The sequence below is a fragment of the Corvus kubaryi genome, unplaced genomic scaffold (assembly GCF_017639235.1).
Source record: "Corvus kubaryi isolate FWS band 111438036 unplaced genomic scaffold, C.kubaryi_AGA036_p1.0 137, whole genome shotgun sequence".
In the NCBI taxonomy this organism is placed as follows: domain Eukaryota; kingdom Metazoa; phylum Chordata; class Aves; order Passeriformes; family Corvidae; genus Corvus; species Corvus kubaryi.
In genome coordinates, this window is record NW_024580671.1 from 6,526,104 (window position 1) to 6,549,183 (window position 23,080).

Below are 23,080 nucleotides of genomic sequence, written 5' to 3' on the forward strand. Positions count from 1 at the left end.
GCATTACTTTAAGGACTTACTGGTTATAATGATAGGTGCAGTGAACTTTGGCATATTACTAACAGGCCCAAATATGACATTACTTTATAGTGGATGGGTGGCTCTAAAAATGGTGCAGTACTAGTGGTTGATAGGAAGCTAGGCAGTACTTGGTAGCTAATGAAAATTAGCATTTCAGAGATTGAGTGGAGAAGGAAAAACTTCTGGATGGAAATAATCCTAAAATGAACCCGTTACTTTTGTTCTCAACGTATAAACTAATGAAAAGATAGCAATGAATAAATACAACCTTAAAATTTTCTCTTCCCTGTGTCTCTTGCAGTTGTGATAGTCTCAGTAGATACTTGTAACAAGGCGAATGGTATGAAGCTGCAGCTGGTTGTGGGGGTTTTTGTGTCATTTGTTTTTTATTTACTCTTTAGTTGCCAAATAGACTGGAAAAAAGGAAAGAACGTTACTCTGAAAACCATTAAGAAGAAGCAGAAACATAAGGGCCGTGGAACAGTTAGGACGGTGACAAAAACTGTTTCCAATGACTCTTTCTTCAACTTCTTTAGTCCTCCGGAGGGTAAGCTGAACACTAGTTTATGTGCATTAACTTTAAATGTAGAATGTACCTCACTCACTTGTTTCTTCTGTTCTTTTTTCTACAGTTCCTGAAAGTGGAGACCTGGTAAGTTGACTTATTTAAAAAATGATGGTGGAGTGTTTATGAAATTTTAGAATTTGTTAAACAGCCTCAACTTAAAGACAAATTCTGTCTTTAACTGAGAATACCTATGAAGACTAGTATGTATTTGAGTTTTCTTCTTTAGAAGGAGTGTTTGTTGAGTTGGATGGTAGAGTTTCATTTAGTCAACTTTAACAGTTTATGCTTCCTGAAAGCTACCTTGTGAATTGTTAACAGTTGTAGAAATGTAGTGATCCACATTGTCAGTCTTTGATTTAATGGGTGGTGTAAGTCTCTCCCTTCAGGCATTCTTTGGATGATTTTATCTAATGGCTGAATGTATCCAGTTTGTATTTTATTTTGTTAAAAATTTCTCAAGCTGTTACATCGTGAAGAAAGTAATAAAACAAGAATGGAAAACTGCAAGAGCCCGCTTTTCTGTGTGCTCACTATGGCAATAAGCCATGTTTTTGTAAGGAGAAAAACTACCAAAAATACTTAACAGTAGGGAATATGTTACACAGTTTGAGTGAGAAATACGAAATTTAAGCTTCCAGAAGCATGCTGTTAGAACCCTAGTTGGTGTGGACACCAAAAGCTGTATGTTCATGTTTAGGAAAAAAAAACAACCCAACCCAAAAAGAAGTCTTTTGAATTGAAAATAATTGCTCAGATGGGAGACAGCAGAACACTTGGGATTGGATCAGGGAACATTTTTAGGTGTTCAGGTGCTTCAATAGTTGCCTGTCTAATGGGAATCAAGAAGGAGATGTGCTGTAGGAATCAGAAGTAGGTTGTAAAATCTTTAATGTGATCAGCTCACCTGGCTATTGTTCAGTTCTTAAAGAACATTGTGCATATGAACTGAAAAGTCTATGAGAGATACTAAATAATCTTTCTACTTGGAACAAAAGGAACTCCAGAATTGTATATAATTAGGCTTACTGAAGCAGCAGCTCCTGACTGTATAATGTGGATGGGCTGTTGAAAGTGTCAAAGTTGGCTCCTCAGTTTCAGTTTGGTTAAGCGGGTCTTGGAACAAAAAAGCCAGTAATGGGATTTGTGTAAATCTGGCCACATCAAAATCCATGTAACTTGTGTGTATGTGTAAAGTAGTTACCACCTTATAGTTCAGGAAATAATATTGTTTTATACAGGATGATGATTCCGAGGCAATCCTTGCTGCAGACTTTGAAATTGGTCATTTCTTGCGTGAACGCATAGTCCCCCGGTCAGTATTGTACTTCACTGGAGAAGCTATTGAAGATGATGACGATGATGTAAGTGTAATAGTTCATTCAGAACACTATAAACCTTGAAATAGTGCTGCTTAAAGACCTTGGGTAATTTCTTACATTGGTATCTTTAGAATGGGATGTACCAACGTTAGTTGCAGCAGAGCTTCCTTGATTGTTCAAGAAAGCATGAAAATAATTCATCTTTGAAGTAGTGACTTCAGAGTTTTGTGGCAAAAGCAGTGGTAGAAGCTGAGCATCTAGAGGATGTCATAGTAGCATTTTGTGTGTAAGGCATTCCTAGAGAGGTGTACCCAATACTTTGTAGAACTGTAATGAGCTGCCAGAGAACAAATGAGAACTGTATCTAGCTGCTCAGCCTGTTCTTTGTGCTTGCAGTGATATTGGGCTATGAAATTTCATAAGATTCAAGCCTCTTCCATTCAAAAGTACTCTCTTAAAAAAAAGCTAGATAAGCACATTCAAAGCATGCCAAGATAATCACAGCAAGTTCTGCAAAAGCTTAAGTATTTTAAAAGAGCTAAACTAAACTTGAAATTGACAAACCATGAAGCCTCAAATTTATACAGGTGTAAAACATTTTTCTGTCTCCTGCCTCCGCTCAAACAAGGACAGTTTGATAGTTAAAATGGCTTACGTAAGTCCTGTCTTAAAATTAGTTCTTAGAATCCAAACTGTTGGCCCTTGTTGCAAAGGCTCGGCTGCCTGCGGCTTAGGAGGAGGGAGGTACTGACAGGTCTGGTTGCCTTGGGCTCTGCTGTCCCCTGCCGTCCCCAAGTGGTACCGCAGTGTAATCAGCTCCTCTCGGGCTGCATGGAAGGGTGGAACAGTCTGCTCTGCCAGAGCTTGGCAGGGGAAGTTGAACATCGCTCGTGCTGATGCAAAAAGCATTTTTAAATCTGACAGACACAGGAGCTTCTGGGCTCAAATTGAAAGAGCGTAGGTTTAGATTAGATATTAGGAAAAAAGTCTTTACTGTGAGGGTTGTGAGACGCTGGAACAGGTTGACCAGATAAACTGTGGATGTCCCATCCCTGCAGATGTTCAAGGCCAGGTTGGATGGGACTCCAAGCAATCTGATCTAGTGGAAGGTTTCCCTGCCCGTGGCAGGGTGCTTGGAGCTAGATTACCCTCAAGGGCCCTTCCAACCCAAACCAGTCTATGATTCTCTTAAGAGCACAATACAGAGTGCTCTCTGACATCTACTTGAGCTATAAATGACTGCATTTATGGTGCTATCAAAACTATTTATTTTCTTTTCTAGTATGATGAAGAAGGTGAAGAGGCAGATGATGAGGTAAGATAAGATTCCTTTGACTCAAATAGTTTACCTGTTGTAGTTTATTTTCTGGAATAAGAGTTCCTTTAGTTTTTGAGTGCTCTGGACACTAAGTTTAAGAATTACTTCTGAAGTAAGATAGAACACATTGTTTTGTGGATCTCAGGTGAATAATTTTAAAAAAATCCAAAAAACTAGCAAGATGACAACAAAAAAAAAACCAACCCAAACCAAACTAAGACAATGCTTAAGGTATCCTAAAAATTAAGCTACAACTCATGTCAAAAGATGCACTTTATGGAGAATAAACTAATACAATATGTATAACATAAAGTGGTAATATTGTATTTCTGAGTACAATTTAATGTTAATTTTCATTAAAATGGCTCAGAAACCTGGATGTGGATAAGCTAGAGAAATATTAACAAGTTTTCTTTCAGGAGGGAGAAGAAGAAGCAGATGAAGAAAATGATCCTGATTATGACCCAAAAGTAAGGAATTAAAATGAATGTTTGAAGTTTGTGTATGCAACAGACATTTAAAATTTTATGTATGTTGAATCTTGATTTTAATTTAAGTATTAAATCAATAGTTCCTATGGTGAGCATGTGTTGTTTTGAGGCTGTTTCAGGCCTAGTTCTGACAGACTAGTATTGGTAGAGAAACTTCTACAAAGTTCTTTCTCCAGGAGTCATTTTGTAAAAGTAACTTTGGCTTTGAGCACTGAGGTTACTCAGGCTTGGTTTTCTATGAACTTGTCTTGCAGCAAGTTGCTGCCTAATGATGAAAATTGCAAAATGGTTGTAAGGACGTGGAGAGAACTGTGTAATCCAGGTTCAGTTTTTGGGAACTTGCTACAAGCTGGCTCTGGCACAGGTTTTCATAGCAAAATACAAAATAGGCCCTTTCAGGTTAGATAAGTGGCAAGTTTTTTATTGTTTGAGGTAGCAAAAGTCAAGGTTCAGGAACACATCTACAGCCAAGTGCTAAAATGAGAACAGCCAAGAGCAGCTGGGAGCTTTCTTACACATGGGAAGGGCAGATCACTAATCAGGCTGGAAAAACAATTGTGAGCCACTCAATTCATAGCTTTTTAATAGCTGAGGGAGAGGTACATCTGGCCACCTGAAAGCATCTGATGGTGGTAGGTGAAAGTTGCAGTCATGAGGTCTGCTCCAAAATGCCTGCTGTTAAAAGGGCTTGTCATTTCAAATGAGTGCTTTTCAGTAGGAATGGTTTGAGCTACTATTAAAGTACTGTTGAAAAAATTACATAATCTTAGCATTGTACATAGAAAGACAGGGTACAAACTTGTAATCAAAATGTACAGCCCTCTCGGTGATGTTTCATCTGCTATAGTGTATTCAAATTGCTTCCTAGTCAAGAAAGCTTTGGAATCAAAATGAAACAGCTGCAAGTTGGACTTACTCCCACCATTTCAGATTGCTTTTCTGTTTCACTTTTCTCAGTGAAACAGAACTGAGAAAGGGCAAAGACTATGGTCTGTTTGAGAGCTGCTCAAGGGCTGGAGATAGTAGTGGTAGTATAGTGTTGTAAGCTGATTTCAGGCTGTAAGCCAGCTAAATGTATTAAAGCACTGTGGTCCTAGAATAGCTGTCCAGACCAAGGAAGGTAGTGGAGTAAAACCTGCAACTGAACTCTGCCCCCCAAAACACTTTCTTAAATTCCCATATTTCTGTGACAGATTACTGGCTGTCTGTTTCAAGAACAGAAGACATTTTCTGTGTTAGAATTTTTTAATAACTGGAATTTATTGCAAAAGATGTTTCCAGAGCATTAGGAACTGTGTTTTGACATTTCATTGCTTTGCTCTACAGCGTCTTTTGGCGTAAGGCCATGCTCTTGTTACTGCCCATAGGAAGTTTCTTTTGTCTCAAACTGTGAAGAGGGTCTGCATGCTTTTTCTGAGCTGGGTTGTTTGTTACTGCACATCACTCTTCTCCTTTCTCCAGTTACAGTGTCTTTTAGAGTATTTCACCACACTTAGTTCTGAACAGATTTTTGTTCTGGATTTGTATCCTGATGGGCTGACAAAGCCAAAATGAATGCAATGTGGATGTTGCTGCATGTAAAGACAGCAGTGTTGCTAATGCTAGACAATTAGTGCAAGGAAAAGATGGAAGAACTTGAATATTGCAGCTTGAGAAAGCATGCTTAGCAATATTGATAGTTCTTTTAAAATACTGATTTCTGTAAACTGGTATTTCCTTTTTTCTCAACAGAAGGATCAAAACCCAGCAGAATGCAAGCAGCAGTGAAGCAGTGTGTCTGTGGCCTTGAGGATTACCTGCACTGTAATAGCCTAAACACAACTATTAGTTACTTACAGCCTTATGTTTTGTATCTTGGTAGAATTAAGTAACCAATTTGTTAAAAAAAGAAATCGAACACTTAAGAACCAGTTTAAAATGTAGGTTCAATCTACCTAGCATTTTAACAGTATAATTTTCTGCCAATATGTAGAATGCAGTAAATCCCCTAAAGCATGAATGTTAATTCATTGCTACATAGTTTGGTTCTTGTGAAGTCTTTGTCATGTAGCTATTAGACTGCAGCTGTGAAGATGATCAGAACTGTTAACTGAGACCAATATTTGTTTAGAGAAAACTCTCTCCTGAAGAACCAACCAAAGTATTTTTTCAGCCCAGTAGTCTGAACGGGTTTAAGTCTGCTTGCACTAGCTGTGCCTTTATTACTTTGTTATAGAAATGGCAGTGACCTGTACTAACTAGGAGATGATGATGCATTTTGAATTTGACTACTTGAGAAGACTAGTATAACTTGTTTAATTTCCCAATGAGACCACATTAAACATTCATAACTGTCAGCTTGTTTATGCTATGGGTTTTGTATTTTATGTGACATAGTGATCTACAAAAGAAACCTAGTCATCATATTAAGGTTATTGTTTACCACAGGGGTGTGAATAAAACCTAGTATTTTCAGAAGCTAGTCTTGTTTTATTACGTGTGTATCTGCATGTATAAACTGGTAATGCATATCTTACATGCTGCAGTTTGTTTTACTAGAAACAAAAGCTGGTAATTACTGAAAAGTAAATTATATAGCATTTGAAGAACAAACACAATAGTTTGGAAAGTTCGATGCATACTTTCCACTTGCAGTGTGATACTTGTGAATCTGAGCTTGATGTTTCAGTGATTGGTCCACACTGCCATTTTAGAGAAGACAAGTTCTTAGAAGTGGGGCTAGATCTGATAAAGGACTTCTGTATTGCTGTGCCTGACTCTAAGGCATTGCCTGTTAGTATGAGATCTGGAGCAAAGTGCCTTGGATTTTCAGTCTGTGTAGGTGAAACTAGGTGGTCCTGAACAAAACATGCCCTGCAGCCAAAGGGAGTGCTGGAACACTTGGCTGTATTCTAGTTTGTCCTCACTGTATCAAGCATTATGAGGAAACAAACCCAAAGAAATTCCACTTTCTTCACCTAATGTCTGTTCACTGTGCTTGTGTTTGTGCATTCTGGTTCATACTTTGTCCATATTGGATATTTTTGTCAGTTGAAACACATGGGCTAGAAGATCTTTCTCTTTCTGACCTTGCCCCTAGCCTAGCAGTGGAGGTGCTTGATGAGATGTGGATTTAAACATATTCAGCTGAAAGAGACTATGAACTGATGTATTCTGAGTTTTTCCAGTCAGTAGCATGCTACTGTACTCTGTGCTGTCTTGTCTTTCACACAACAGTATAAGTTCTCATCTTCTAAGCAAGTAGGTAGTTCTGATCTTCTAAGCAAGTAGGTAGCTTTTTCAGGGATGGAAGGGTCCTTGTAGTGTTAAAAAGAAATATCCAGCTAGCCATGGATCAATTTCTGCAGTAGCTACTTTTTTTTTGTGACGCTTATACACTTAGCCATAAAGATTTGAAAAGAGCAGGGCAAGCAGGAGGTAACAACCACATTAGGATGGGGCTGGTGGAAAAGTTTCTCTAGCATGTCTCTTGCCTGGAGGGTAAGTAATACAGAATGAAGCTTATCCCAAGTGCCCTTCTGAATCCTCAGCCCCCCCCAAGAAAAGAAGGATGGGTCTAGTGTCCTCTGAGTAAACTGTTTTAGTTTTGTTACTGATTTTTCTTTTTAATTCCTTGAAGGCTTAAATATCACAGTGCTTCTTTTCAGAATCCCTGTCAGGCTTCATCTCTCTCCTCTCCAGATATCCATGGATTTGGGAGAAGGAGCTTGTTATCTGTAGCTGTATATAAAGCAGGACCATTGAAGCTGTGATCTTGGGTGGTTTTTAGGTAACACAGATCATAGCATAGAAAAAGCAGTTATAAAAGTTTAACAACCACTCTCAGTAGCTATGTGTTAAAGGAGATGTGGTTGGTTTTGTGGTATCAGAATATGCTTATCCTTTGAGGCACTGACCCTGCCAGGTGTTTGGGTTTCACATGGTCTCTTCTCTAAACATCTCCCAGGGTTAAGTTTAAACTTCAGGACATGTAGAGACCAAACTGTGATGGTATGTTCTGAGCTTGAGAAGTCATTAAGATGGGGCTTTGGAGTTCATACTTCTGGACACGGGAAGGCTCTGAAGTCCTTACTTAGATCTAGCCCATTTTTGCTAACAGCATCTGGTAACTGTATTTTAAAAAGAAAATGAACTTTTAAAAGTTGTAAGTTTCAAAATCCACTACTTAACAAATTCGGCTTGCTCTTTGATTACTTTCTCATTTAACACCTTCATAACATACAGTGGGATACAATATTTATAAAGGGGAATTGTTAGATGTCAAAGCACACCTGCAGCCTGCAAGATTCAGGGTTATGAATATATCCTGTTGGCGGATTTTGGTAAGCTTCTCTCCAGATTGACATGCTAGTTCTAAATCAGCAGTTCTTGTGCTCTCCAGACTGCAGCAAAAAGAAGAAGAATATAAATGAGGTGCCAGTTCTTATGGCATTGGTTAAATTAAAACTGTTCTGGTGCTTACTGTAGTTTTGTTACCAATGACACTCTTGTTTAGCAGTTCTGAAAGGCAGTATGTAGCAGGAACATTAAACTTTCAACATTGATTGGAGTGTTGTGACTCATTCTTTTCACTTTTCATTTGTACCAGGTGTAGAGAATCCCATTTAGTGTTTGAGGAGGGTAAGTTACCTTGTTAACAGGTTCAGGCTAGGAAAATGTGTCACTGAAATAAAATGTCCTTGGCAGCAGTTGCAGGAATGCACCATAATTTAACATCTCTAAATGGTGTCTTCTGTCCAGTTTTGGTTGCTGTATTGAAGGGAGAATTATTTTTTGGGGAAAAGTGGTAGGTTGGTGAGGAAAGAGAATTAAGTGAGACTGGATGACAGGGAAGGGTGCTTGGGGCTTATGCTTGATAGAGAGGGAGGCTCCTTTGCAATCCTTTCATAGTTGCTTTTAGCAATCTAGGTTAGATTAGATTAGCACTGAAGAGTTTGCCTGTCTTATACAACTTTGTTCATGTTAAAAAAAAAAAAAAATTAACAGCATTGTGAAGTAAAGGAGCCCAGATTTAAGTTTAGCATTCTGAAGTTTACTTTTTGGAGAGGAGTAATGTCAGGTGCAGTTAGAAGTGTTACCTTGGATTATTTGAACACTGGGCATAGCAACACTGCTTACCAGCATCTCATAGCTTCATAAGGTTAGATTGTGTTCTGCGTTCTTAAAATTGATGTTTCTGAAACTAATAGCAGATACTGTAATTTTGACTTCTTTTGCTTTTTAAGTGAAAAAGCCAGCAGAATATAGAAAAATGCAGAAAATGAATGTGTTCATCTTCGTTTTCAAGCTGATACTCAAACTTTCCCTGTGTTTCAGGGCCCATTGTTGCCGACCTGATTTGGAAATTGATAGGAAACTTACATAGAGATGAATGACTAACCTTTCTGCTAAAGGTTTCCTATTTCCAAAGGTGTCTCTGCAGCAGTTGTTTATCAAATGCCTTCTTTTGGGCAGAGGATTGTGTTGTGACACTGAGCATCTTAAGGAAGCACAATGCTACACCACTCAGTACAAACAGGGCAGCCTGATAATGAAAGCATGAACAGCCTTGATGGTCTGTTAGGTTGGGGCTAGAGCTACATGGATGTTGGAGTAGATAGACTCAGCTCTACAGCGCTTTCTCCTTTGTTCTGTGCAGTTTTGGTCTTCTCCAATCCAAGACTTTTCTTTTACAGAGAGAAGTTAGAGAAGTTGCAACCACATCTCTTCATTTTCATTTCTTAATAGCTGCTCAGTAACCTGTTTGAGGTTCCCCACAAGTTTTCAAGACTGTTGAAATGATGACTTTTAACTGCTAGTGCTTGCCTAAAGTGAACATAAATTATTTGCTGAAAATACTAAGTCTTACTTCTATACACCAGCGAGAGGAGGTAGAAGTTTGTCCACATGCCATTTGTCTCATTGCTCTTTAAATCCTCTTGTCAGATCTTTGCTCAGGCCAGGTAGTCTTCCACATGTGGCCTGTGTCTCATATTTTGTAGGAAAATCAGGGTGAGTAAAGCAGACAAGACAGGGTACACCAAGCAGATAAGTTATTCCATATTTGCCTCTGCCTGGTGTATATCAGGGATGGGCAGACAAGGCATAAGAGGCTATGGCAGAAGGGCTCTTGTGTTCACAAGTGTCTAACTAAAGCTTGTGAGTTGATTGACAACACAAGTTTCCTCTGCAGCTGCAGGAGGGGCTTAAGTCCTGAGCTTGCTGTTAGGAGCTTTGCTTCTGTGTGCTCAAGTGTTGGCCAGAAATGCTCAGATTTACATTTGCCCTGCAGTGGAGAAACTTCTGAACTCATAGCATGTTTTATTGCAGTGGTCAAATCTGAGAAGCTTAAAAGCCCCTTTACAGCCCAGCTTTTCTCTCCAATGTGTGTGCTTAAGTTGGAATATTTTTGGAAAAAAACTACCATGGAAATGCAGAGGACTTTGAAAAAGCCAGGCTGGAGAAGCTGCTGTGCCAATAGTTGGTGGATTGCCCACAGTTTCTTTATTTGGTACTGCCATGGGTTTTAAGGAATGCTAAGGCCTGGGGCAGTGTGGTTGTTGGTTATGGTAAATTTTTTGTCTATTTATGCTTGGCTTACTGAGGGGTATACACAGGTATATGTGAGATGGAGTTCCTGAAAGGAAAAGTCTGCTCCCAGGTCACATTTTCAGTGCTCCAGTGTTCTTTCAGTAGAAAGTTCCAGTGAAATTACTGGGAGATGGCAATGGTCAAGAAAATTCTTTAAGGTTTAGCCACTTACTGTCTACTTACTTTAATCACATGTTGCAACACATCTATTTGTCATGTATTTCTCATGAAATTTCCCCTGACTTTTTTTTTCCTCATTTTCCTTCTGTCTAGCAATGACCAGCTCATAATTAATTTAAGTTTCCCTTTTAAACCCTTTTCTGTTTTAGCCACTTCTCAGTAATAGAAGAAATGATGCTGAGGGGTTGTCAGTTGGGATGGGCTTAGCATCCCTTTGACACTAAAAGTTGATTGTCAAGCTGCTGGCTGCAAATTCATTACCTGGGAGAGCTAGTAAAATCATGGGCTTTTTAGTTTTTCACAATGGCTTCCCAAAATAATGTTTAACTTGCCTCAGGGCTTAGAAAGAACACTTTAAATACTCTTGCTATAATTACCCTTTAATTAAAGTTGCACATACAAAATTTCAACCACTTGAGTCTAAGTTATGGAGTTTATGATACAGGAGACCAGAGTACTTAACAAGCAGACGTTTCTGCAAGTATCAACTTCTAACATAGAAAAGGAAAAATTCAATAAAAGAAGAAATAAGCAATACTCGTATCTGAGAAGTAGAGACGTCCATGGATCAGTGTTTTTTTCAGACTGTAGTATTTCAGGAGTGACAGTAGGAGGCATCTTCACACCAGCTATTTCTGGAGGAATGGCTGCAGAACCTGCCTAGTACTTAGTGAAACTTTGATAAAGGTAGCTGATGTGAAGCATTTAATATTAATGCAGTGGTTTAAATGTATATTTCAAGAAAAGTAACCTCTCAGTGGGATATTGTAGTGTGTCTGACTGTGTTGAATGTGGTTTTTCAAAATAGTAATGTAAGAAACATTACAGAAGTTCAGTTTTGACTTGCATCTAGGAAAAAGGAAGTTATCATTTACTGGCAAATTCTGCACAATATTTTGTTCTTTTATCACGGAACTGTCAGTATTTCATCTTACACTAGTCTTGTAGCTTTTGACTGATCTGGTGGTTTTGGTCAAACAGTGTATTTTAAATGGCTGTTAATATTTGTTGGCTTATAGAATACAAATGTTTTGCATGTTTGCTTCTGACCACATGCTTAGGTGAATTTCACCAGGAATAAACAGTGCTGTGAGTCTGTATATTAGCAGAGTATGTCCATCAGTGTTTGGAATTGCGTTAAAAATCTCACATTCAATGCTTTGTCATGGAAGGGCAAAGTGGAATGAATTTAGTCTCTTTCTCCGGTACGTTTGATGGAATATTTGGCCTTCCACACTAGTCTCCCTTTTTTCATTTGATTAATTGCAGTTTACTGTCAGTACTGAGAACAAGTAAAAAAGCTCACATTAAATTATACAGATACAGGTTGTGTGTTAATGTCCTTAAGTGCTACAGTGCAGCGTTGCGGGGTGAAGGGGAGAGTTTTTTGAATGCTGTTGCAGTGTAACATGTGGCACTCTCAAATCTAATGCAAGTTTCCGCACTACTGGTTAGTGCATTTACCTGGAATCAAATGACTGTTCGCTTACAGCAGTAGAGCAGCAACCAAAACTGAACAGGTGAATTGCTAGAAATTGGTCTTCTGTAGGTTTAGTCTAGTGTCCTATGCCTTACATAAACTCAGTATTTTAATTAAGCTGCTCTGCATAGAAGAGTGTATTTTAACCAGTTTGCTTTAGTAGAAGAGTTTCAAAATCGTATGTCACATGCACAGAGACTTAATAAGGAGCAAAGAAATAGGTGCAAAACACATCAGGTGAAAAGGCAGGAGTTCTCTTATGTTGCTCAAGCCATTTTTGAGATACCTTGTATATGCACCAGCAGCTGGAGATGCAGATATTTGTGCTGGGAAATTTAGGTTCAAATGGCAGTCAACTGCTGTTTGAGGCAATTGTGAATGGTGTTCAGATCTTTTGAAAATTAGCATGTGCCTCTGTTAAAATAGGTGTAAGATGGTTGTGAGAATGACTTACATCTTACAGCGTATCTATTCAGCTTTAGGGAGAAGGGACTATTCTTTATATAAATGGATGTTTTAGGATATTAATTTCCTTTTTTGTTTTAATTTATGGCTAGTCAAGTTGCTTTTGTTGCTGAGTGTTTTCCAGTTACCGCAGGAAGGGTAAACCGGCTATATTTTTATTTGCTTTTATTGCCTTAATTGTTTACCCCTCAACAATTAATCAAAATTAACTTTGAACTTCAAGGGGAAAAGATTGTGAGAGGAAATCCTTTAAAAAATGTTATCAGAGATAAACTCCATTGAAGCTATCATTAATGTTGATTTTTTTTTTTCTCTAATCTGTTGGAACACAGTACATGCTGCAGCATGATCTGCTTCCTAGCTGCCAAGATTGATGTGAGGAGGGTTTTTTTACGGCCATGATAAATGCATGTTTAAAAACAGTGCTCTCAGACATAGCATGTAACTTACAGCATTCAGTTTACATTGGCTTTGTCAGCCAAATTCAGCTACGTGGGATTTTGATTTACATCTAATACATCAAAGGATTAAAAATTAAGTAGTTTCATGTTAACCTTAGGTCACTGTACTTTTCTACTCAAGTTTATTCAAAAGCTAACCTCGGGGTAACCAAACAATAAGCAAATGTGTGGCAACAAAGCAGAATAATAAAAACCCTCCTAGCGGTTTGCCAGTTGGGTTTTGTTTGTTTGTTTGTTTGTTTTCCCCTAGTCTGCTTTTGCAATTTCCATGTACTGAGGTTCTACTGTTTCCTTAAGGAAGTGGTACAGATCCATGCTTTCTTTAGACATTACTCAAACTGCTGCAGAAAGTAAATATTTATTTTATATATACAGTTGAAGCTGCTTCTCCCCAGCCCAGCGTAGGCATCAAGCTCTTGTACCAGGTTCTTTCAGGCTCTTTTCCTTTCTTTAATGAAGCGACGATCGCTTAACTATCAGGGTGTCGCTGAAAACTGGCACCGGGTTTACTGGGCTTGAATCAAAAACACGCAGAAGCGGGCTCTTTGCTGCTCTTGCTCAAGGAGGCAGGCTGAGGAAATGTGTTTCAACTAAATAGTGCGGGAACACCCCGAGGAAAGCAAACGAGCGGTGTATTAGCCTAGGGGGGGTTAACTACGGCACGGAAGCCCTTCCTTGCGCAGCCCCGCCGTGCTCTGCCGTAGCCTCGGGCGAGGGGCGGGGAGCCGGGCCGGGCCCGCTGCCGCCGGGGAGCGCAGCCCCCGCCCCGCCTGCCGGGCGGCCCCGCCGCGCCTCCCGGCTCCGCTCCCTCACCGCGCTGGGCTTCCCCGCGGCCGGGAGGAGCCGCCGTTTCCGCTGGGTGTCACTCTGGGGTGGGAGAGGCGCGTTCAAAAGCGGAGGGGAGGGAAAGCCCGCCGACAACCCCGGCCGCCCGCTCTGGCAGCGCTCGCCGCTCGCCACGCCGCGGCACGGGCGGCAGCCGCTCCGCTTCCTGCGGGCTGGGGCACTCCCGGCCCTCCGCCTCGGAGCCGGCGCCCGGCGGAGAGTGCTCGGCTGGTGCCGGCTGCCCCCCGAGCCCAGCCCCTGCGGGCGGAGGCCGTCTAACCCTGCCAGAAGGATGCTGGAGAGCGGCTGTAAGGCGGTGAAGGAGGGCATGCTGGAGAAGAGGAGCGACGGGCTGCTGCAGCTCTGGAAGAAGAAGCGCTGTATCCTCACCGAGGAGGGGCTGCTCCTCATTCCCCCCAAGCACCCCCCGCCGCCACAGCAGCAGCAGCCGGCGCCGCCGGCCGAGCCGGCCGCCAAAATCAAGGAGCTTCACTTCTCCAACATGAAGACGGTGGACTGCGTGGAGCGGAAGGGCAAGTACGTGTACTTCACGGTGGTGATGGCCGAGGGGAAGGAGATCGACTTTCGGTGCGCGCAGGAGCAGGGCTGGAACGCGGCGATCACGCTGCAGATGGTGCAGTACAAGAACCGCCAGGCCATCCTGGCCGTGCGCTCCACCCGGCAGAAGCAGCAGCACCTGGCGGCGCCCCACGGCCCGCGCCTCCGCGGCGCCTCCAACTCCGCCTAGCGCAGGTACGGACCCGGCACCGCGCCCGCCGCACCGCACCTGCGGGGCTGCCGGCCCCGGCCGCCGCCTTTCGCCTGACGGGCCGCCCTCTGTGCTCTCTGTCTCACTGCAGGTTACGCTCACGGAGCGCTTCGGGGAAGAGGGACAGAGCGCGTTCGTGGCGGACCTGCTTCAGGGGCTCAGAAAATGGGCAAGCGCCGGAGGTGCAGGTGGACCGGAGAGAAGCGGCTCAATAGCCTGAACCTCGGCCAGCTGCTGCTGCTGCTTTGCCGCCCTCGGTGCCGAGAAGCATTTCAAATCCATTATTTATGAACCTTGGAAAAGATCCTTTGGTGCGATGGGACTTCTAGGAGACATGATGTACTGTAACTTTATTTTAATGTATTTTATTTTATTTATTAGGGTTGTTTTCTTTTGTTTTCCTTTTTTTTTAAGGCTTATTTGCAAGAAATTTCTGGATGTAGGCCGTATCAAAAAAGTAAAGGAAAAAACGATATGCATGTTAGCTCCTAAAAAGAACTAAAAAGTTCTGGGTACTTCAACTGTGTGCAATTTGACAAAAAAGTTACTCGTTTTTTACCCAAAATACACTATATTCCACCAGCATGGAAAATGTGATGTGTGCTTCAAAATTTGGCTGAAACCTATACTGCATATGAAATCTGTTTTCTCTAATGAGAACAACAATTAGAGTCTGGGATTTAAGTTTTTTTTTTTTTAATATTAAGCATGGTGGAAGATGATAAGTTATTCATGCTCAGCTATTCAAAAAAGCAATGTGGCTTGTCATTCTGAGATTAAAACCAATCTGTTTAGTGTACGAGTGGAAGGAATCCGACTAACTTCTTTTGTGATACAGGAATCTGAGTTGGATTTCTGCTCTCTGTGTGATGTGTTTGCTCCTAGGCTGCTGGGCTGGAGCTGGGAAGTGTTCATGAACGTTTCTTATTGTCCAAGTTCAGGGCTCCCTCTGCATGCCCAGTTTTTAAGTGATCTGGACTCTCAACCTGTGTTGCATTTTCATGGCAGTTTTTAAATGCCTTGCATTAAAGCAGTTCATAGTTTAAAATCCATTTTATGTATGTCTTAGTGTACAAATGGATTATTTTGGTCACAGTTTTCATAAGCTGAAAGTTGCTCTCTAGCTGAGATGAACTAGATTAATTTTGGTGTTTAGCACTGTCAGATGTTGAGAGAGGCGTGCTATCTTGCCTCTAAAAACGTTGATGAAGCCATAAAGTTGGAAAACAAAGGGCTAATTGCACAGCTGGTGTGTGTTTCTCTGCCTCTTAAAAGTCAGTGGGAGTTTGGCTGCCGATGCTGGCGGGAGCAGGTCGGAGCTCTTTGCCCAGTGCAGAGGAGGGAGTCGGGCACGGGCTGGTGAGCTTTCTAGGACAGGGCCCTTCTGACTATGGATGGCTTCACGTTGGGCACTGCTACCACCCTGGTTCTCTGGTTTAAATGAAGTGGGGAGGCTGCAAGTGGGACAGAGTAGTGTGGTCCATTATCTCTGGTCCAAGGTAAAATGTCAAAGCCATGGAGATACTTATTTTGACTAGTGTGATGAGGAAAATGGCTTTTGGACCCTTTGCAATTTACATTAATATAAACAAAATCTTTTAAGACTACATATCCAAGGCTTTTCTTTTTGTGTAAATGAGGTGTAATTTTACAGCAAGAGCCTCATATTCTCAGTGCAAGCTCATTTCTGTAAGTGTTTAAAGCAAAAGGCTGAAGTGATACTCAAAGGAAGATTTTAGAATTCGCTACTGTGTATGTTGGCACCTTCCTCTGCACTCTAAGATTAAGCTCAGTCCTGTAAGGAGTAAGTTGAGGTCTGTGTTAGCCCTCCTCTTTTGTTCCTTCCCGCAGGTGTCAGGGTCACATACCTAGACAAGCAGAGCATGTCATGGTGCAGAATCAAAGCCCTGACGATTCTCTGTAGTTACTCCTGAGTGCTTGTCTCCCACCTGGCCCTTGACAAGGCTGCGTGATGAGCTCGGGGTGGTAGATTACAGCTGTCCTAACAAAGTCATTATTTTGCAATTAATTGAAATCGAAGGTGCCCTGCATCTTCCAGGATTAGGTTCGCTGGCTTGGCAATCATAATACTCAATTTCCACGTCTCTGTACATCTGCCATTATCATTCTGCTAACGCTTGGATGTTAGAGCTGCAAGGGGATTCTTTAATGTACTAGTCAAAGACTCACAAAATAGACTGTAATTTGTAATTTGGCTCCTCTCTTTAGAGTGATTAATTACAGTTTACTGAGTAACTAATCCACCTTTTCAGGTGTACAGATGTATTGCTGGTCTGACCTACTAAAATACATTTTAGCCTACTGAAGGATAAATGTAACTGATGAGAATTAATTCCTGTTTGATCAGAGACACATGTATTTCTCTGAGAGAGGCAGTTATTCTTGTCCTCAGTGGATGCAAGCCTCTGAATGCCACAAAAGTCTATGGATGTAGTCTAAAGCTGAAATTTTACTGTTCTTCTGGCAGTACTTGTACTTTGAAAGCTAAAGGTGACGATTTTAGTGAGAAAATTGACATGAAGGTATGAGGAAACAACTTTTGTTTTGAATTTGCTGTTCTTTTTCACTGGTTCATGGTCAATACCCCACTTTTATCTTATGTTTCTTGTTTTAAGTTGTTCTGAAGGATGATCTGAAAACCTCTTGGACTGATGTAGTTCAACAAATTTTTGCTGGTTGTCATTGCCTGCTGTGTTACCTGTCTGAAACCCTTGGTGTCAGCCAGCCTCCTAGTGTGAGAGGTGGTCACATCACAAAATCTACCTTGATACCTCCAGCCTGAGTTGGTTGGATGGGTGTAAGGATCAAACCTTTCCCTTGTGTCTCCAAACTGTCTCCTGGAAACTGAGTGGGAACAAATTGGCTGGGGTCCCCTGGGGACAACTGGACTGTGTGGCTCATGCCCTGTCAGTATAAATAAGGCTAAATTGTCTGATGGGGACAGTCTGACAACTTTCTCACGCTCTGAATTCCACGGCGTGTGGGGTTTTTTTTGGTTTTTGGCCTATTTTTGGTTTTTGGGATTTTTTTGGATTTTTTTTTTTGTTGGGTTTTTTTTTTTTTTGCCTGATAGTAATTTTAGACCAAGAACTTGTTTGATGTTGTAAAAAGTACTTCTGGGTTTTTTTTTATCTTGCCCCTCTATTACTGCATAGTCTTCATTTGAACTTCTGGATTTAATACTGTCTGTTACTGCCTTGTAAGCAATGGCTATGAAAATAGGTTCAGCACATCATGCTCCATCTTATTGGAGCTTTGCAAGTAAATAAGTCAAGTTGTCCTTCCTCTTCCAGAAAAACAAAAAGAAAAAAAAAAGAAAAGAAATTTGACAGCATATGGCTGAAGTAAATTCATTAGGGAATAAACAAAAATGCCAGTAAAACACAGGCAAATGCTTGGTATAGATAGCAAAAGTGGGGACAGTCCATTCATAAAGAGGTCAAAATTACTTGTAATCAAAAAAAAAAAAGTAATCAAGGGGCAGATTCAGCAAGAAAATCTAAGCTGTGGTGACCAAGACAATTTAGGAACTGGGGGGAAAAGGAAGATCAAGTGGATGTTGTTTCTGTGACATCCTGAAGTAATTCTTCTTTTTTAAGGTTCATGATATGCAAATGCCAGCTTCTGAATTATAGCTGCAGTGATGTACCAAATGTTTTCTAGCATATCCTCTTGTGAGCAGAAATACCAGTGTTGTCAAAAAAATTTGTGTGTAAATATGACTCATAAATGATTTCTGAGAGATGTGATTTATTTTTCATATTTTTCAAGATACATTCCATTTCAAATAAAGAGGTATCTATTGAAGAGCTCTCAATATGTTGGAAGAATGGTTGTTTGGTGGGCTATTCGTGATGATTAAAGCCTGGTCTAAACTTTTCCAATGTTTTAGGCTCAATCTAAGTGCCTAAGAGGAACACTTTGAGCCTGTGTAGAAGAAAAGACCCACTCAGATGCTCCCATTAATCTTCATATATATAGCACAGTTATGAGACTCGGAGTCCTCAGTTTTGCTTCTTGCAGTTTGTGATGTGTGAGCACCCACACCAAGTGTAGCTGATTTCTGTAATACTCAGTGTCACAGTTCATGTACAGCAGGTCTTTGGGACACAGAATTCAGGCTCATCACCTTTACCTGTAAATGCCTTGCTCTGTGTGACATTAGGAATCTAAACTGAAGCATTAAATGTGCCTTGTTTCTCTTTTTCACATATCTTAAACACTATGATTGAATTTCAAATAACCTGAAATTGATCCAGAAAAAACGCTTCCACCATTTGGCATTAACTCCAACCTGTTCTTTTCTGGCTTCATGGGAAAAGAAATGGGGTATGACAAGAAAAATGTGCTGCTTTGGAGTCTCCATAGAGCTGCAGCTGCTGAGATGTCTTGAACTCCCCTGACATGTATTTGTATTGCAGCAGGTCCTCATTTTCAAGCATCTCCCGAAGGCGTATTACTTTCAGTGACACAGTGTGCATTGACCTAGACTTGTTGGTGCTGTTTGCCTTCACTGGGGAGATGTCAGTAACCTCATCCATAAGAAGGTTTTTGCTGTAACAAGTTCTCTTTTCAATAGTAAACACACAAAATGTAGGCATTTGAACTTAATATTGATATGCAAATGATGGCTTAAAGATCTGATCTCTCACAAGCGCTGGTGCTCAGCAGCTTTGAAAAGTCAATTAAGCATCTCTAAATTTATTGTCTATTCAAGGACCCACTGTTGCTTACAGCTGTTAGAGGTATCTCTTATGAGCTTTTAATAACAGTGGTGTCTCTGAAAGGACATAAATATAGTAGAACAAAAGTTTTATAATTCATGGTTGTTTCTGCCCCAGCATCAATGGTGATATATTTACAAAAGTGCATCAAATACATGCTTCTCTGCTTTAACTTTGGATTAAGAGGATGTAAAATAAGACTGCTTGTATATTTATGGTACATATGAAATGGTCCTAGAAATAGGGCCATTATTTTCCTAATGGAGAATATTGTCTTACTAGGGTTTTCTCTTAAGTTTTCTCTCATCTGCAGTACAATGTGGGATACAGAGAGAAAATCTGGATCTGATTCAAAGTTCATTGAAATCAACCAGAATTTTTCCCGACTGGGACAGATGTTGACCTTTTTCACAAACGATGGCTGCTTTTCTTTTGATGTAGAAAACCCAGGAATGAAACCCCAGAAGCAAGACCTTTGCCCGTGATCTATGCCAGTATTGATGATGTGTGATTAGGGTAACACTGACATTCTGGCCTTTCATATTTTCCAATTAAATGAGGGAGAGAGGAAGATGAAATAATGCCTATGCTTTTTGAGCAAAACAAAATACAAAAGAAGACCAATCTAAATGTGTGTGTTCTCCTTTCCCCAAATGAAATGTAGACCAGAATGCAATTTCACTGAATTCACAACACAGCTGAAACGGAACAATTTTCTTTGTAATTGAACCCAAACCAGAACAAAATGAAAGCCTTTACTCCTTTGACTGCTTGTTTCTAGCAGGAACATCTCAGTCCTTTTTAGAAAGTGCCAAATTATTTTCCACACCTATCCATATTTTTTTTTTGTAAAATCAACCATCAACTTTCAGTCTTTTATAAATTTGAAATAAGCTTTTTTTTTAAAAAAAAAAAAGTTATAAATAGTATTATGGGTGTTTGGGAAAAGATTTTTTTTCTGTCTTTCCAGTGTGGGAGTTTTGATGTGTAAGGTAAGGACCCTGGTACACGCTTCTCAGAGCACTGCTTTGTGCCTTCTGTGCTGAAGATGAGCAGAGCAAAGGTGCCTTTGAGCCTGCTAAGAGCTGAACCATCCTCAAGGTGTCCTGACACCCAAAGGACCTGGGAGCTGCTTGGGACCTCAGCATGGGGCACAATTACTTGTAGAGTCTTGGCCTAATGGTACACACTGAATTTATGCAGAAAGGGACATCAGCTCCTGGGTGAAGCACTGGGAAGTGAGGCTTTACTGCCAGCTGGCATCTGCATGAAGCTCATGCTGTGCCTCAACAGCCTGGTTGGATTGCAGCACCTACAAGTTTTCCTTAGGAGACTTGTAGAAAAAGCAGAGGGGAGGTTTCTGTGCTTAAGTGCTTGGGATGTTTTTTGGTTTTGCTTAGGCTTTTAGAAAAATATCAAAGCAGAGATATGTATCCCAGCACAGACTCAACACGGGAACTTTAAATTAGCCACTTCTACAGCCTTTCCTGGTCTTCTCGTAGATGTCTCTGACTATGCCAGCCACCAGTGCAGGGGAAATTGTTGTTTGAATAGGGGTTTGATTTACCTTTTGTTTTGTATTGTGCTATGACCACAGTGGATTTTGCATAAACAAAATTTCTAATGACCCTGCTTCCTAATCTTTGCCTTGCAATAGTTTGTGAGCAGCCGTAGTAGATTAACTGAACCAGTAAATATGTATAGAATGACTAACCATTACAATGAAGCATACAGCCCTCTGTGGTCAGCAGAATATTTCAATTGAGACAATTTACCCCATGTTTTGTAAGGCTTCCAGTGAGATGAAGAAATCACTGCTTTTGTTTTTAGATCTTGTCTGTGTTTTGTAAATATTTCTGATATTTATGACTGTACATATGGCTTTGATTGTAACTCACAGGAGGCTCAAGAACTGGGTTATATACCATCTAGGAGGAGATTATTTCATTATTGGTAATTTTTGTTGGGTTTTGAGGCTCAGCCTTTAGGATCTCTTGCACCTAGTGCTGTTTACAAATGTAAAAGTATAGCAGTGAACCTGCAGCTCAGAGAACACATACAGCCTGTTCTTGGCTTGGGTGCCAGAGCCAGGGTCCTTTGAGGGAATGGCTCTCCATGTTGCTGTGCGCTTTGGACCTGGGCCTGGGGATGATAATTCCCTGTACCAGCGATAGCACCTCTCTGCAAGGCTCTCAGCCCACTTGTTTATCATATCTCTCTTTTGGAGAAGAGGAAACTCGGGACCAGAGAGCCCCTGCTGCCTGCCCAAGGTCACGCCTTGGGAGCCAGAGGGCAGCGTTCCATCCATGGCCAGGGTCCCTGTCCCTGTGTGAGAAGTGCTGCCTCTCACAGCAGAGGCTGCTTCATTTTCTGTGCTTGGTGGAGACCTTCCTTACAACCACCTGCACGTGCAGTGTCCAATCCCCCTGCCAGTGCCACGGGTCCTTGGATGGAGACCTAAATGAGTGACTGCCTTGCCATTTGACTTCCAGCCTTAAAAATTCATCCTTGCAGACAAGAGCAAGGCACAAACAGCTCGGCTTCACTTGGGATTTAGCAGAGTCTTGGAGGACTTCAGATTATTAGATCAGCTTCTAGTTATTCCCAGCACTAGGCATTGTGCAAACAGTGTACTAGGAATGAAGGGATCTGCGAGTTGTTCCTTATTTCCTAAGTGATTAAGCTCCTCTATTTACTGTGGATTACAAGGACGAAGAGAGGTTATCAGCCCCATAACAACTTGAAAGGACTCTGTAGATACGAATCCAGTGTTAACGAAGCTTTTCCAGCCTGATACCTACTTTGACTAAAACACACAAAGAAATAAAAGGGGGGGAATAATTTTCTTTACTACTCTGCTATCATTTAACCATTTCACTCAGAAACAAGGTGCTTTGAGAGAAATCCTTTTAGGCAAAGACACTTATCCCAATCTTGTTTTTCTAGCAGAAAAAACCAAAACCTGACTGGTGCACAAAGCTGTAGTAGCCAACCCCGCTTATCCTAACTTGCGGCTGGAGGGTGATGGGGCTGTCTATCTTTGTGGGCTTTCACAACAGCTCCTTCAACCATCTGTGGAGCTGAAAGCTCCATGTCCTTTCCTGTGCTGCAATATACAGATGACTTTGCTTAGGGGCTTTTCTTGTACACAGATGAACACATGAAAAATTACTGTTCTTTTGAAAGTTAGTCTTGAACTGGAAAAGCTATTTCTTTATTGTTTTTTTTCGGAGGCTGTTGCTACTCGCAGCCAGTCATGGAGCTGTGCCTCCAGCTGAGTTAGATGTGTACTGGCTGCTTTTTTCATTTTTATCACAGATTGTTGATATTTCCTGTTCCACTAAGCCACGTTTCCCTGGTACTCTTTCCTAGTGCTTGGCTCCTAAACAAAGTCACAGCTCTTGTCACAAGGCAGCAGGCTGCATACTTATCCTTTGTGTGAGTGATGACTGAGGGCTCAGCAGTAGGGAAGTAACGCTGACAGCTCTGCTCCAGGACGGCAGATTGTCAGCATTCCTCACCGGGGCACCCAGCTGGCCTGGGAAAAGGCTGCTGTTTTGGGGAGTGGGGGTTGGGCCTCTAAAATAAACTGGCTGTCCTTCCAGAGCTGCGGAAGATGGAGAGGGGTGGTCGGATGACCTCTTTCTGATCAGAGGCAGAGTCAGAGTTATGCATCTGCAGAGCCCAGAGCGAATGCTCCGATTCTGCAGGCACAAGCTGAGTTGTTGAGTGAGAAGAGAGAGGGGTATCTGAAGGCTGAGATGGCAGTAAGACATCATAACATGATGATAAATACAAACAATTAGCCATTTCCCCCTTCTCCCCCCTCCTCCTCATTAAGAGAAAAGAGTAGCTTGCATAAAAGGGG

The 23,080-nt window shown here is 41.2% G+C and overlaps 2 protein-coding genes across 4 annotated transcripts in view; both read left to right on the forward strand.

Annotated features, from left to right (window-relative positions):
- NAP1L1 (nucleosome assembly protein 1 like 1) overlaps window positions 1-8,261 on the forward strand; it is a 28,649-nt gene extending 20,388 nt beyond the window's left edge. For 2 of the 3 annotated variants that reach the window (XM_042017714.1, XM_042017715.1), the window contains exons 10-15: window positions 423-568; window positions 654-673; window positions 1,828-1,950; window positions 3,191-3,223; window positions 3,646-3,696; window positions 5,449-8,261. In XM_042017714.1, the coding sequence (XP_041873648.1) occupies window positions 423-568; window positions 654-673; window positions 1,828-1,950; window positions 3,191-3,223; window positions 3,646-3,696; window positions 5,449-5,484 (409 nt within the window). In that variant the 3' untranslated portion in view covers window positions 5,485-8,261. The remainder of the gene's footprint in view (window positions 1-422; window positions 569-653; window positions 674-1,827; window positions 1,951-3,190; window positions 3,224-3,645; window positions 3,697-5,448) is intronic. The other variant, XM_042017716.1, reaches the window with a different exon arrangement.
- Window positions 8,262-13,664: 5,403 nt separating this feature from the next.
- On the forward strand, window positions 13,665-18,295 carry PHLDA1 (pleckstrin homology like domain family A member 1). The gene is made up of 2 exons (XM_042017717.1): window positions 13,665-14,451; window positions 14,559-18,295. Exon 1 carries the CDS (start codon window positions 13,991-13,993, stop codon window positions 14,444-14,446), a length of 456 nt encoding a protein of 151 aa, XP_041873651.1. The 5' UTR covers window positions 13,665-13,990; the 3' UTR covers window positions 14,447-14,451; window positions 14,559-18,295.
- The last annotated feature ends 4,785 nt before the right edge of the window (window positions 18,296-23,080 follow it).